Source organism: Leptonotus elevatus, chromosome 6, assembly GCF_054856555.1.
Source record: "Leptonotus elevatus isolate MCC_2025b chromosome 6, RoL_Lele_1.0, whole genome shotgun sequence".
Lineage (NCBI taxonomy): Eukaryota > Metazoa > Chordata > Actinopteri > Syngnathiformes > Syngnathidae > Leptonotus > Leptonotus elevatus.
The window spans coordinates 9,308,008-9,323,986 of NC_141244.1; the positions used below are offsets into that span (position 1 = coordinate 9,308,008).

Genomic DNA, 15,979 nt, shown 5'->3' on the forward strand with positions numbered 1-15,979 from the left:
CGTTCATGCTTGGCTACAGTAACTGGAATCGTGTTGCAGTTGCAAGCAGCTGTTTAGTAGAACAAATGATGTAATAAACTCTGCCAGAAGAATGTATGGTAGTTTTGCTCAACTAAACGATACAGTATACTGTAACGCTAGTTACTTTATGTCGTGTATCAGCAAGGATTAAGTACAGCTGATTGATAAATAATGGCTGACTGTCATCAGTGGTTCAAGTCGTTTCTGCTGTAAATGGCACATTTTTTTGTCAAATAATGAATTCGTACGTTTCCGGTGATTATCCAATCAAATGATGATAATAACTTAAGTCCCACCCTCATGAGATGACGTTCTGGCGGGCTTCCTGTGGAGTTCAGACGCTGTGTTCAGCTTTTAAACTTGTCTTGTTTCGTGTAACTGCGTCGTTTTGGAGGCTGCAAACTGCACAGTGTATGCAAAAAGTGTATTTAAGTTGTAGCTCACGCCGCACGCTCTTGCTTGAGTATTCAAACAAGAAATTGAGGTTCGAGGGCCCTCGTCTCGTACGCAGTTGAACGGTACTGAATTAAAGTGAGTGACTCCAACTAATGTTTACTTGTTAACACTGTACGTTATGGTTTAATGTTGAGGGGTTGAAAGTACTAGTTCAGTTTAGCATTCTTGTAATAAGTAGTTTTGTGTAAACCAACGCCATTTACCGGTAACCTGTTGAGAGATGTAGTTCGTGAGCTCAACAAACGTGATCTGATTTGTTTTTAGCCACGAGCTAGCGTTGAAGCCAAGGTAGCTCATTGCCTAAATTGCTAGTTGAATGCCTTTTTTTGGGGTACATTGCACATCAGTGAGTTATGCGAATAGATGTAATTAATTAGGCCACATTTTGATAGGTTTTTAGTACTTAACGGATTGGTTATATCAACACCCTGCTTCTTGATAAGTTTACTATGATTACTCACCCACACTACTTTGCACAATAAATTGATGGTTATTCCCTATTAAATATTAACCTTCTCTCTTTCATGTTTTCTAGGTATTCCAAGTGCTCATGATTTGAGTAGTCCTCAAGTAAAACTGGGCCACGACCTTAATTGTTCAAATAAATGGCAGAAAGCTTTCACAGAATAGAAGATGAAGCCTTTCCCAGTTTCCTTGGCAAGTCTTTGGACAGCACCAATGGTCGTGCTACTCTGGGAAATATAACAGTGAATTCAGGCCCCGGACTGCCTGTGGCTGCTTCAACAGTGGCTAAAATTAGACCTCAGTCTGAGAACAGGTGGGAGCGCACGTCTGCTTTGGACAGATGTGACTTGTAACGATGCTTTACCTTAAGAATCATCGTACTGTATAGGCTTGTGTATTATCCCAAACAAACCATGGTTTCAAAGTTGTGGGACGTATTGTTACTGACGCATGTAGAAATGAGCAAGAATGTATACTGTATTACTATTTTTTTTTCTTATGAAGATTTTCTATTAAGGCTACTCCTACTTTTGCCTATTCTCGGAATATACTGAGATGTGTTGAGATGGTCTATATTTACCTACTCAGTTTAATTATACATTTTATTAATTATAAATAGTCACTCTTTAACTTAATTTTAATGCTATTGAGGTTACCCTATTGTCATCTTTTACAGAGATGGTGTTGCCGCCTCATGCCTCGACGAAAGCGAGCAGCAAGTAGACAAGCAGCCCCACTTTGCCCTCAGTTTCAAGGATGACATGTGAGTAAAAGAGTTACCGAGTTCACATATCGTGTTAAATGTTATTCCTACTTGCATGGCTATTCCCAGTCGGCGCTCTAATTTTTGCATTGCTGCAACGATTTATTACTGTTGCTGGAGTCATTGTGTACATTTGTTTTATATCGAATGTATGGAATTATTTGAGTATTATATTAATGTTTATCTAGGGAAAATGCAGATGACTTTATCGCGGCACATTGTGCATCCAAAATGCTGGTTAAGATTAACATGGATGAAAGTGGATCTAGAAACCATGGCTCACTCCTGGGGTTTCTTCCCACTCAAATGGGCTCAGTCCAAGGCAGGCACACAAATCTTTTGACGGGTAAGTGCATTCCTGTTTATCCAATTGCCCTTAATTCCTGAATGTTATTTGCACTTTGTTATTCATGAAAGACATACCTATGTTTACGTGATAATTGATAATAATATTTATTTTTTTGAAATAGCAAATGGAAGCTGTATTAAATGTATACTTGTGTTCAAGTAGAGCCATATTTTGCACAAAATTGGCATGATTTGATGAGTTCCTTCTTTGTCAGATCTTTCAACAGGCCTCCTAACATTTGCTCAGTTTGGACAAAAGGATTGTACAGATACAAAGGTAGTTTTTTTTCCCTCTAAAATGGGGAGTGTTTAGTGTTATTATACTGTATTGCAATTATTAATTTCCTATCTAAATTCAAATAAAAAAAGAGGTAATTAAATAATTTATTTAAAGCCATCATTGCACAAATTGATGGACATAGTTGATTGAGTTAAGTGGATGATTGTGGACTGTAGTCTGTAACAGAAAGTAATTTTACCAATATTGTACTACAGGTCCCATTCCTGCAAACCACGACTGAGAAAAAGAATGTGCCAAGTGAAGCAGTGAACAGTGACCATTTCAGTAGCAGCAATGTCAGTTTTATTGAAAATGAAAGGCTCATGTCTGTCAACAGCATGGACAGTGACATTACAGGTATGACTAATGCATATGTGTTGCTCTTTGTGGATATTAAATTTACTGAATTTTAAATTAATTGTGGGGAAGCATCAGCGGTCTAGGCCAAAGGTTTAGAAAGACTGTGGTTTGTCTGTCAGAGAAGACGTTGACATTGATTGTATTTCGTGTGCAATGCTTGGTGCCACAGAAATGCCATAAATGTATGGACAGCCACAAGAGAAAATGGGGGGAAAAACTCTGAATGAAGTATGTTTAAGTCATGCCCGCATCACTTTTGTTTTGCGGAATGCTTGTTCCACTCTGGAGCAGCCTCTGCTAACCTACGAGCTGCAAAGCTAATGTGGCTAATATGATGCAGAGGCAAAAGTTTGCACCAGGTGTCTACAGTCACGAATCGTCGCCTTAATGGGAGTGAACATTTTTCACTTTTGTATGTATCATTATCATGAAGGGAGAGTGAGTAGTAAAGATGGCCAGCTGTGCTAATTAAATGCTAAGCTATTGAAATGGAATCGCAAATTTCTTGGTACCAGTTGCCCCATCTCTGTCTTCTTGGCTACATCAGCCTTGAAGAAGACACCTCTGTCTCAGAGGGCTTTTAATTTTCTGGTTAAATAAAGGTTTTGATTGAGTGTATAATCCCCAGATGATGAAATTGATTTGAACAACTTGCCCGACGACGAGTTGGAGCTCTACTTCAAAAATCTGGTGCCTTCTGCAATGCAAAGGGGCACAGTGGAGGGCCAAGAGCTTCCTAGTACCACAGTAAGATTGAAACATTTGGTTGTCAGTCCTATTTTTATACTGTAGCGTACACCAGTAGAAAGTAAAGGTTACCCAATATCCATATTCCTTTCACAATTGATGCCACAATTTGTTAATTGGTGTCTTTGTTAGATGCTGCCTCAGATGCGTGGTGACCAAATAAATTCAAGTTCGATAGAACCTGAACAGCACAAACACCAGATCATTGATGACTATGATCAGGTGAGTGTAAATGAATACACATTTGACTCTTGAAAATGTATATTTTTGACATGACACCTTTTCGCCCCCTTTTTTTTTTTAGGACAACTTCCAGATGCCTTTTGTTCGTCTGGCTGCCACGGGTATGGACTCCTGTCCTGCCAGTGACGAGGACACTGAGGATGAGCTTGAGTGTGCCAAACGGACAAGCAGTTCCACTAGAACCAAGCTACTACCAAGCATCTCCAGGCAGCTGGTGAGAAACAGAGTAGAAATATTTATCAAGACATTCACAACGTCACAGATGCAGAACTACTTTGAAATAATGCATTGTTATTTTTAAGGTAATTTATGATATCTGTATGGGTTCTTTTACAGGTTGGTGAAAGTAATCATCCAAGTTTTAGGCCAGGTTTAGAAGGAGGAAGTTCTGATGACGAGTCGTCAATTGGCCTTGGCGGTCCATATATGTCTGGGATTGAACACCGACGATCTGCCGAGGGACAAGTTATTAACCCTCCTGTCACAGGTTAGTTATGTTGTGTAATCGTGCACAATTTACGGGATAGAGCGATTATGTGGCCACTTTGAAATTAAATCAGATTGACACTAATTTGATTTTAGGAGTTTTATTTTATGTTCTTGCACAACATAAGTCAAATCCTATAGTACTCATGATTATTTTTGCTCAGTCATGGATCTTCATTGTGTGATATTCTGTTGAGTGTTCTTAACATTCATTGGTGAATTCCACATTCTTCAAAAGTGTGAAGTGGGTAAGTGGAACACATGTCAATGATTCATCCATTAGGACCAATGTATTTAGAGAGATTTTTTTTAAATTAATTATTATTTTTTCAATATATGGTACATATCCACAGTTTTAAATACACATGGACAAAATTGTTGGTACCCCAATGTTAAAGTGCAACTCACCCCCCCCCAACCAGACTCTTGCTCTACCCCTCACTAATATTTGAAAATGGCCTCAAAGGGGGAGTTGCCTGGAGGACAATTGCAAGTGGGCAGAGGGTCGGGCGTGATCTGGCTGTGATTGACAGCAGCAGTGAAAACTACCATCTAAATAATTTCTATACTACTGCAAGCTATGCTAAAAAACACTAACCAAATGCTGTGCTAATAAATACTAACCTGAAAATCGGGTGGCAGAGTGGAGCGACTACGTAGGCCTTACAGAAGTGACATGGTTAGTACATGCTCGTCCAAAGAGAGGAAAAACAGCCACATTTTTTATTCCAATGTTTGACCTGAAGATGGCACTACACAGACGTTTTTTACTCCAAATTCAAGCTTTCAACAAACATGCACTAAAACCACTTGGCCACGGCTTAATGTAATAATTTTGTAATATTATGTTACACTGCACATGAAGCTCATTTACTTTGCACAGATAGCGAACCTTTCTGATGATGATGATGATTTTTGTTTTGTCTAAACCAGGGGATGGAGGAGGTGGGGATGGGAGCAGTGGGAGTGAAGAAAGTGGAAATGATGGGGGAGTTTCAACAATCCCTTTTCCAACAACAAATGTTCCAACCACCTATGATATACTGCGTGGGCTGGGAATTGTGGGTAGCAGTGCTGTTGGTGAAGATGGAGCGTCCAGCAATCCCACAGGACATGAAAGCAGCAACTTTAGCACACATGCAGAGGTAAGTGTGCAATTTGTAATTATTGCCTCTTTGATGCAACAAGACCGATTAGCCGTGGTCCGCTGTATTTATCTGTAAAATCTGCATAATTTCAGCCGATCCAGCTCAACCTATCAAAGATTTGTTTTGTCTTTTAGAGCAGTATCTGTAGAAATTCTGACTTCCTTTGCTTAGCAAACACAATACACATACTAATCAGTAAAATCATTCTAGTTAGTTTCATATTTTAGTTGATGAAAAAGAAAAAAAAACATACCTCACCAACCCAAGATTTATAGTACTGTATTTTTTTTGTGACAACAGATGGGTGACCGTGTGGGTCCTGTTGGAAACGGTGAAGCCAGCGCCTCTAAAACTTCATCGGAGGGAAATCAGCGACTCTCTCCTGTAAACTGGTCCATGGTTATGGACAGACAGGAAGCACTGGTTAGTAATAGAAGTGTGAATGCTAGATTATTCAAACTGAAATACAGTAAAACTAGTTTTACTAGGGGAAATTCGTCATAAGAAAAAATTGTAATACTGTGAATTAAAGCTGTTCCCATCAGGGTTTTATGCTGCCAATTCCGATATCGATTATCCATGAGTAAAACCAACTGTTATCAGCAGTGAAAGGCATTGATCGACGTGCCAAAAAATGTAATTTACCATGAAAAATAGCCAATCGCAATCAGTCGGAGCACCACTACTTCCAATATAATAATTTTACATAAATGTGATTACCACTGACTGTACCAGTTGTTACTGCTGTCAGTTCCTGGTCTGTATTTAGTACGTAAGGAAAATAAAATGAATGTAAGGAAATAGAACCAGCGAATATGTGATAGGCTCTTGGTATCGCTTACAGAAGGTGGCAATGATGAGCACGATGATCTTTTGTCTTGACCAAGAAAACTGTATTGTACAACTGGGTAGCTAAGACTGGATGATTTTTTTTCTTCAAAACCATCGAGGCTAACAATAATATGAATGCCAGGATGCCATGGAAAACACCGAGTCTGGGACGACAACTGATCAATCTGACTCCACTTATGTGAAAAGGGAAGCTGGACCTAAGAGATCCTTGCTGGCAAAGTCCTCTTTTTCCCAACTTCAAGTTACCCAGGACAACTTCCACGACTCAAAGGTAACAAGGTCCAAATATATTAGAACATTGATTTAAGATTGTTTGTATTTTTGGTCATTTTCTGGATATAAACGATTACGTTTATACAACAGTTGTCTGAAGTTAGATTTGACCTATTTAGAAAACGTAAAAGTAAGTGGCGACCTATAAATATAAACGGGTGCATATATCAATTTTGGTGTGGTTCTCAAATGAGCACCAGAGGTGGCTTTTTGGTACTCCCCCTGACCTTAAAGCAACGATTTGTCTTCAGTGTTGCCAACTTTAAGATATTCTTACTGTATTTAGTGACTTCTCTGACCATTCAAACACCTAATTAAATAAATAATAATAATAGCACCAATGCTACCTGTGGTCCTTATGTTAGCAACAATCTTATTTCCTGCACGGTCTAAGGAAGAGGAATTTGCCCTTCCTGTAATGATTTGGGAGTCCTACGATCAGCTAATGGTAGTTTGTGCTCATAATGTCATCACACTTAAAAAAATATAGAAGAAAAAATATACACATTGTGGACATTTTTTGATGGGTAAATGTTGCTTAACTACTCATTTAATGTTAGTGTGTAGAATTTGAATGTGGCTTTTTTTCCCCCCTCCACCATTTTCTATTTTCAAATTTTCTTTCCTAATTACAACAACATAAACCATGGGTCGTGGCTGCTTATTACAAGAATAAAATTAACTTTTATAAAATTATTAAATTCATATTTCACATAATTAAATTAGAATGTTGTTGTGGCCTTCGATGGCTGTTCGTTACTCGCATGGCCTCTTTGAATAATGAATTTTCCATCCCTGATTAGTAGTATGGGAATGTGTGATCAGCTTGCTTGTCGAGCTTGAAACTTAAAACTTGAAACTGTCCGAACTTTTGACTATTAGTGCACATCAGAATATAAAGTAGAATGTGTTATGGTGATCAAATGTTAGTGTGACAGATTAGTTAATACAAAAAATCTCAATTTAGGTGCTGCGTTCAGCGAATTTAAGAGGGCCGCGTGCGAACACTTCTGAAGTTGAGTCCTCAGATGTTACCAGTGAGGAAGATAATGATTATCTTTCTACCTCCCTGGAGCCAAAATATTTTTGTCAGAGCTTCCAGGAGGAGCAAGCAAATGACTGGAAGAACTGTCCAGACAACTCGGAATTTCAAGGTTGGTGTTTACGAATGTGCTGGAAATCATTTATTGTCATTTTATAAAGTATACTATGAGGCTCACCTAATTAGATACCTTTAAAAAAATTATTTTATAAATACATAGTCTGCTGTAGATTGTACAGTATGAAGATTGATTGTATTTTTAGGTGCCAATGCCACTCATAGTGTGGTGTACAAGAATGAAGAAGGACAGTGGGTAACAGATCTGGCTTATTACACCTCCTTTGAGAAGGAAGTTGATGTGAAGACATCACAAAATAATGAGCAATTTCAAACGGAGGACTTTGTTTCCGCTGGTATGTACCAAATTCACAGGATTACATACTGGTCATGTGTGTTGTAGTCACTGACTGAACGGTTTGTTTATGCTGTGATGTCAATTATGTCATATGAGATTATGCAGTATTTTTTCCATACTCATGTCTCGTTTGGTTTTGTTTTGTTGCAGGCAATGCATTAAAAAAGATAGTCAAAGATCAAGCGGAATTTGATAAGGAGCACCGATTTATGCAGGTATAGGTAACAGAAATGTGATGGTCATTGTAGTCCCTGTAATGCAATGGGGGTTTTAACAGTGTCAAGCTCTTTTATAGAGGTTTATTGTCTGGCTTTACAGTTATAAATCTTAACTCAGTTTTTGTTTTTCTGTGTCACTGCAAGAACCAGAAATGTTATTTTTTGAATTGCTCTACCAGTTGCAATTTCCAAATGATTTAAAATTCTTTCTTCGCATAGACTTAGCACTGTTTCTACATATATGTCTCAAAGAAACATTATCGTGAGGGCAAGTTTCCAAACCACTTCCGTGTGGTTTCCAAAGTAAGAGAAATATGCTGCCAACATTTCTTTAATGTGGGCCGCAATGAAATAGAAATTCTTATTTTTTTGTGTGTGGGTGGCTTTTTAGCCTTTAATCGACAGGACAGTTCTTACTGAGGTACCTTAGCTTGGTGTTAAAATCTTATTGTTGCAACGCATATGACACCACCGAATCATTGTTAATCAATGTTATTGCTGTTTTATTTGAAATTGCAGGAGGAGCAGATTGTAGCTAGCAACAACAGTGCCTGTCAAAATGACTCCTCTTGGAAAGCTGGTACTAGCAGCTACATCTTGATGAGGGCTTCTCAAGTTTCCCCCGAGTTTAATCCAGGGGACCAAAGCTACTTGCGACTCTCATTAGGGCAGTTTTTTCAGCAGCGTTCTGAAGCCCTGGGCTGCCTCGGCAGTGGCAATAGCATGGACGGGATTAAACGGGTCAGTGATACAATAATACTGTCATTGTTTAATTAACTTCATTTTTGACCAAGTCACATGAAGTTTTATCAAGCTATTGTGGCCACTGTGAAGAGAATATGAATTCTGTTATATGCTACTTACAAGTGGCTAGTGTGAAACAATACTGTCATTACGGATAGCAACCACATTTGATTTGTCACTTTCATATTTGTCTTTTTCATGTGATGAAATGTAACTCATATTTCCTCAACACTGCAGCCATCCTTTGGATATAATATAACCTCTCCAGAAAAGAGGGAACCATTTGCACTAATTCACCCCTCTGACTTCACAATTGAAGAGAACTCTCCTCACAATGACTCAGTGGAAGTCAGCGAAAGAGATAAAACACTAGAGCCTGGTAAGTCCACTGTATTGGAATATATATATATATATATTAGTATTTAATTGAGTATACTTCCTTTCACAAGCATTAAGGTCCATAAGATTGACAGTCTTCAGTTTCCCACAAATTTAAAATGTACTTGGGTGGGTGGACACCGGCGAGCGGGGTTGGGGGGTGGGTCTCAGTCCTGTTACTATGTCTCCTCTAGCCTCATGTTACACAAAGTGACGGCGAACTGACATTACATGCGGTATATCTGGTCGCAACACGTATATATATATATTTTTGCAAATGTATTTTAAATACATTTTCTTGAAAACTTCTTGGGTGGTTGCGAGTTTACTTAGGTGGCCCACCCAAGAATTAACATGGTGTGGGAAACACTGGTCTTTACATCGTTGGACGCTACAATATTTCCTGATTCATATCAATGATCTTTATAGACAATATTTCCTGATTCATATCAATGATGTTTATAGATGATCTGGACAAAACAAATGAGGTATCTGGTGAAAGGATGTCACCAAAAGGAAACACAGAGCCTGGCCTGTGTGAACAGAAGGTAAAAATCAATTTGTTGAGATTTTATATTTCAATGTTTGTGGGAGTAAACACCCTTGTGTAGCTAGTTGGTTAATTCCATGCAGACGGGACCATATCAAAATCTGCAAATGAGCCGTTACTTTCCAAATATGACTTTACTGTACTGTATATTCCATTAATCATTGGCTATTGGTAGTTTAATGGGTTGACATAATCATCAATCATCATATAATTTACTTATTTTTAGGGCCATATAGCCACTGAAACGCCGCTTGACTGCAATGAGGGGCCTGATTCTGTGCCAAATATGCGGACTCAGAGCTTCGTGTCACCCCAAAATAACAGTAGCAATCTTATGCTGAGTATCAGCACAATTGCATCAGCCATTGCTGATGCTTCCATCACGACTGACCCATCGCAGCTGGCTGCCATGATCATGGAGCTGTCCAAGAAAAGTAGGGCGAAGAATCGGACAGAGTCCTCTGAGCCTACGGGACCTGGTAAATCCATAGTGAAACCTTGTCCAGATGAACATGTAAGTTTTTTTGGTATTCAATTTGTTCATTTTTTTATTGTGGAAAATTTTACAATACTATTTGAGTGGATTTTTTCACATTGTATCATAGCGTAAAAGTGCATTGTGGAGGTTGTCACATTTTTACTCGTGACTGCCACCTCTGGCCTAAAGCGTAACTGCTGCCTCTGTGTCAAGCTTGTGCATGATGATGATGCACATGCGACTACGTGTGCTCAAACTCTTCGGTTATTTTCAGTTTTCGTGGAGTCTGAGCTGGAGTTTGGGCAGTGCTCAAAGCCGACCTCTTCTTGTTTTTTGTTATTTTTCAATTTCCATCCCAATTGTGTCGTACACTCTGTAACACAAAACTACGTACACGTCCGCGGGGACGAGCATGACGTCACCCTCCACCCTTCCCCACCCACAAGAAACTGAAAGGAAGATACAAGCTGATAGGTGAAGTCACAGTTAAAGGTGTATTCAATGATTTTCTCGAAAAGTAGAAGCCAAACGTCTGTAATGTTTTTAAAAAAATGCGCATGCGGAAGACCATCCTACCAGCTCTCCAGCTTGCTGAAATTACTCTCAAATGTCGCTAACGTGTGAGCTCTTCTTCATCATCATCTTCTTCATCAGTCTCTTCATAGACTGATGTCCTCTTGCGGCTCTCGGCTATTTTCAAATTGCGCGGTGAGCTTGGTGGAGCTAAAACGATGAATCCAAAGAGTCCATAGCTCAGCGGCTACATGCTACAAACACTCGAAGTGCACATCCTTGAAAGCACTTTTAAAAAGTCAGCACTCTTCATACTCATCTGGGCATTGGTGGTGCATGTATTATTTAAAAAAAGCTTTAACATTTTAAACTCCACAGTGCAACTTAAAGGTGGGGCCTTAAGTTTTGACTGTTTCTGTTTGTAAATAAACTATTCAAAACGGGCTCAACCCCCTCTTCTCGTCAACGTTGCGCCTGCCTTCAGCGACACGCCCCCCACCCCCCTCCTCTGTGATTGGCTGGAGGGGTAAACATTGACTTTCCACCTAGAAACGTCCCTCTTATGGCAAAACACAACAAAATGGCAAAATACAGGCTCGGGATGGTGGTGGTTGATGACAAAATCACCACCACACATTAACAGAAGCCCAGTTGTGTTTATTGAGAAGGATTTCATCATGTGTATACATCCAGTGTTTATGAAGCGTTTGAGTGAAAACTTAAGACCCCACCTTTTAAAGTTGGTTTTATATTATATTTTACTTAAAATTCATGACCATCCATTTTTGAATACTGTTTTGTCTAATCGCTAGTCTCATTTGACCTCAATTTTGATTTAGGCTGAATCTTTTGTCCCTATTTTTGTATAGTAACTCACTTTAAAATCTACTACCAGACTAGCTAAACTAGATCACGTAGGTTAGTGTGTAACCGAAGGCGCCCACCCAGGGATTGAAGCCACGCCACAAGAAAGTCTCCGATGTATGAGCACAAACACTTCCATTGAGCTAAAACTTTGGGCTGCAGTCACAGCTCGGGACCTTATGTGAAGGATTATTATCTTCGGTAAGAGCCACCCTAATCTGCCTTCGATTGGCTCATCACTCCTCATGCCTAAAGTTAGCTAATCTAATCAGCAAAGGCAGCGAGTACCAGCCAATTAGAGGCAGATGGCTTCACCATCATTGAGTAAAAAATGGGTCATCTGGCTCACATACAGTATATTACTGAACGGTGCGCATCAGGGGGGATTAGAAGTGGGTATACGTATACGCAATGCTGAATGAAAAAGAAGTGGGTAAAGCCACGTATAGCCTACCCTGGACTACACCACTGATATTGTTGTGGTTTGATTGATAATTATATGGTATGTGAACTTTAATAGCTGCTTGTAAACCAACAAGGGAAAGGATTAAAATGAAGACAAATAGCAATTTGGTATATTTTTTGCAAAAATATAACTGTTTTTCTTCCCCCCTATCTATTAGCGCAACCCTGTTGACGCTCAGAATGGCTTGTCGGTCGCACTACAAAGAAGTACCTTTGTTGAAGACCAGGGTGGCTTCGACATTGAGAAATACTTAAAGAATGACATGTCTGGCTGCACTGACCCATCAATAGCACATCATACCTTTGACCTCACTGCCTGGGCCGACAATATCAGCCAATCTCAAAGGAACCAGCCTGGATATACTGAAGAACAAAGTTCAGCTAAACAAGTGGACAATGAAACGGCGTCAAGAAAAGAGGAGAAAGTCACAAGAGAAGAGCCAACATTAAAGACTAGCTCTTCCAAAATATCAAACACAAATACATTCTCTTGTGGTGACAAGGGTGCTCTAAAAAGAAGCTCCATTCCTCGTCCTCATTCATCAATCAGCTCTGCGTGCATTTTGGACTCTAGGAAATCTTCCGCGCACACTGGCCCTGCAAAGAATAATGCTGCATGTGACAACACTGTGTGTCAAACTGCAAAGACTAGTAGTTTCTCAGCAAAAACATCATCAGAATATGGAGCTAAACCTGAAGAGTTAAATCCACAAGTATCACATGCTGGGTGCTCCTCAGAGACATATCAGAGCAGTCATAAGGCCACTTCCTCCACGGGGAGGAACAAACACCAGTCACATATTCCCTGTTTTAAAGGTTCCTCTGCTCCAACACGGCGGACGAGTAGCATTGTCCAGCAGCAGGGTGATAGACAGAATAAATCTCTGAGCAAGGAAACCACAGCCAAAATTCTCATGGCTGCTCCTCAGTCTCATTGCTCTGTGGAAAAACAAGTTTGCGTTTCCCTCCAAAATCCTCAGTCCCCAGGCGACTGTGAATTCGGTGAGTAAAAATTTGTGTATAAATAGGGATGGTTTCTTTGTTAGTGAGTTCTCCATTAAGTATAAACAAGAGTATTGTAAATTTACTAAATCAGTGACATTAATTTGTTTACAGAGCTGCCAACCGAACCCTGTGTAGAGGAGACACAGTGTAACTTCAGGCCCTCCACTTCCCCTCTAACTCACTCCTCTCCCAGTCAGACCTCCCCACCAAAAGCTAATAGGTACGGTTTCAATTCAAAAGCATGCATAAGTATGACATGATTATAAATCATTTAAGGATTTATTTAAATGACAATTTCACTCTTTAATATTTATCCACTTAAATGCAGATGTTTAGATCAGTTGCTCTTAACCTTGTTGGAGATACTGAACCCCAACTGTCTCCTAGGCACATTCACCGAACCCTTCTTTATTGAAAAAAAAAATAATTTTTTTCTCTCTCAAATTCAAGACTGGTATAATAGGGTTTACTGGTGAAGACAATGAACAGGGAGAGTAACCTTTTTACCGAATTAGGATTGCTTCACTTTGAATTAAAAAAGCATTGCATTCTTGTATTCCCCATCTCCATGCAGCTTAAGGAAGTGTTCCTTCAGTTTTCAGTGTGATAGCTGCACTGTCTCCTATCAATCAACTCAACTCTATAAATAGAGCATTTTAAATACAGCCGCAGTTTTGTTTTTTTTATAGATGGAACCCTCTCTGCAAGCTGAATTCTCGCGGTATTTGTGAGTTCACAAATTCCCGAGTCTTGTACCGAGTCTGCTGAATTTCACCAATTGGAACCACTGGTGGTTTTGACCAATCACAAAGCAAAATTTTGTTTGGGGGCCGGATATGCAGCTGTGACAAAACAAACAAACCTAGCATGATGCTCAAAGTATTGTACAGAATGTCCCGCCTTTTCCAAACAAATCACAGTGGAGCAGTCCCTGATTGATATTGTGGAGAACTCCCTTGAGTGAATCACAATTATCAATATGGTTCTTGCCAGGTTACCAGGGACAGCAGATACACTGAAAACAGCAGAGGCCCCGGAATTGAACCCTGTGGCACACCATAACGTTCCGTTATACATGTGAATTTATATTGCACATATTCGTCCGACCACTTTCTTTTTTTGCTCAACATAGTTAGCATGAAGGGATTACAGTAATAAAGAAATCACATGATGTCGACTACTGAGCGCACCAACTTCCCTGCATTACAGCTAGGCCAAGCACTGTAGCGTGGTCACCTGCAGCCGATGATGGCTAAGCGGGACATATCCTCACAAATAATTTGAGTCAGGTGTGTGTCTTGATCTCTGCTGAATCCTTGAGATTGACTCACCAAACCCTTGGAGTTTGATCTAACCCAGGTTAAGAACCACTGGCTTAGATAGAATCAGAAGCCAGAATTTTACCTATCCTCTTGTTACTATGTTAGTGTCTATTATTGCCATTGTTAATACTGTAATTTATCTAGACTGTGATGTAATATTCCCCATACTTCTAATCTATCAATGGATGTTTTGTTGTTTGCTTTGTCATTTTCTTTATTTTATTGTTTCCTTTGCAGTGATGTGTCAGTCAGTGGCAATTTGGCAGGCAAACATACAGATCATGACCTCTCTCCTCAATCTAACTGCTCCAGCCCCAGCCTCAGCAGGCTCACATACATCTCAATGAATGATGCCACTGTTGTACCGACACCTGGAAGGCAAAAGGTATCATAGTAATTAGCGTATATATAGTGATTATACCAATTTAAACATGTTATATGCTAACATTTTCTATGTTGATTTCCCCCCCAGAGTGATTGTTCCATGGCACTTAGTACCACAATCATCAGATTTAGCCCAACTCCACCTGTGGAACAAGAGCCACAGTCAAATGAGAAAATAAGTAGCCATTCCAAAAGCCTTGAAGAAGTGCAGCCGAAGCACTCCAAAAGTCTGGAACAGCTACCAGCACAGCAGTGTAAAAATCCAGAGACCTCATGCGGTAGCCTTACCTACACTCGCAGCCAGAGTGAATGTAGCTATAGCTGTCCTGCTGATAAAACTGTTGGGCTTTCAGCAAATCACAAGAACTCCACAAACCTATCTGAGTCCAATGTAAAGCAGCTCACAAAGGTAGACTCAGGCTATATCAGTAATTCACACATTCCACAGACTGGCACCACGGCAGCTTCTCAGACATCTGGAAAGTGGGTAGCTGCCAGCTTTGTCCCATCATTATTTCCTGGTGGGCTTAGTTTACCTCAGGCCTACTCATCAGAGGGACTACACTATGATCCCATGAACTTTAAGCCTCCGTATCCTGGCTTGATTGACTATCCCCACCAAGGAGATTTGCAGCCCTTCTTGGCAAGCTCCCTCGTTAACTCCCAATTAAATCGGCAGTATTTAGGACCTGATGCTCAATTGAATCCCGGGGTCTATCATGTTGGAGCAACAGGAACCGGACTCTACAGTGTGTCTTCTTCAGGTATGTTTTAAATTTATTATTTATTTTTAATTAAAAAAAAGTATTGGTCTGAAATAACACTAGTCAACGCACATTTTGGTGCCAAGAAAGTTTCAATGGTTGTAGGCTATTTTGATGTCACTGAATTTGAAATTTTTTAGATATTCCATATAGTGCTAATATGCAAGTTATGACATTCACATATTCTCTTTATGCTACAACTGTCATGAGGCAAGCATTTCTATACAATAATACTATACTTTTATTTTTGATGCAATGTCGTGAAAGACGGCAATCGTTATCGCAGAGAGACTTCTACATGCAAATCACGTTTCATGTGAAAATCGAGTAAAAATTCTGAAAATTAGGCAATATTACCAGTAAAGAAATGCAAAAACAGGTGACATCAAAGCACA

At 39.7% G+C, this 15,979-nt stretch overlaps 1 protein-coding gene across 3 annotated transcripts in view; it reads left to right on the plus strand.

Annotated features, from left to right (window-relative positions):
* The first annotated feature begins 344 nt into the window (after positions 1-344).
* Positions 345-15,979, plus strand: part of cep192 (centrosomal protein 192) — a 32,527-nt gene continuing 16,892 nt past the window's right edge. For all 3 annotated transcript variants that reach the window (XM_086078979.1, XM_086078982.1, XM_086078981.1), the window contains exons 1-24: positions 345-552; positions 1,013-1,255; positions 1,619-1,705; positions 1,894-2,051; positions 2,269-2,330; positions 2,549-2,690; positions 3,322-3,440; positions 3,573-3,662; positions 3,745-3,897; positions 4,020-4,170; positions 5,103-5,314; positions 5,618-5,740; positions 6,291-6,440; positions 7,410-7,596; positions 7,748-7,897; positions 8,050-8,114; positions 8,637-8,858; positions 9,099-9,240; positions 9,705-9,787; positions 10,016-10,303; positions 12,268-13,111; positions 13,226-13,334; positions 14,674-14,821; positions 14,909-15,584. In XM_086078979.1, the coding sequence (XP_085935105.1) occupies positions 1,083-1,255; positions 1,619-1,705; positions 1,894-2,051; positions 2,269-2,330; positions 2,549-2,690; positions 3,322-3,440; positions 3,573-3,662; positions 3,745-3,897; positions 4,020-4,170; positions 5,103-5,314; positions 5,618-5,740; positions 6,291-6,440; positions 7,410-7,596; positions 7,748-7,897; positions 8,050-8,114; positions 8,637-8,858; positions 9,099-9,240; positions 9,705-9,787; positions 10,016-10,303; positions 12,268-13,111; positions 13,226-13,334; positions 14,674-14,821; positions 14,909-15,584 (4,534 nt within the window). In that variant the 5' untranslated portion in view covers positions 345-552; positions 1,013-1,082. The remainder of the gene's footprint in view (positions 553-1,012; positions 1,256-1,618; positions 1,706-1,893; positions 2,052-2,268; positions 2,331-2,548; positions 2,691-3,321; positions 3,441-3,572; positions 3,663-3,744; positions 3,898-4,019; positions 4,171-5,102; positions 5,315-5,617; positions 5,741-6,290; positions 6,441-7,409; positions 7,597-7,747; positions 7,898-8,049; positions 8,115-8,636; positions 8,859-9,098; positions 9,241-9,704; positions 9,788-10,015; positions 10,304-12,267; positions 13,112-13,225; positions 13,335-14,673; positions 14,822-14,908; positions 15,585-15,979) is intronic.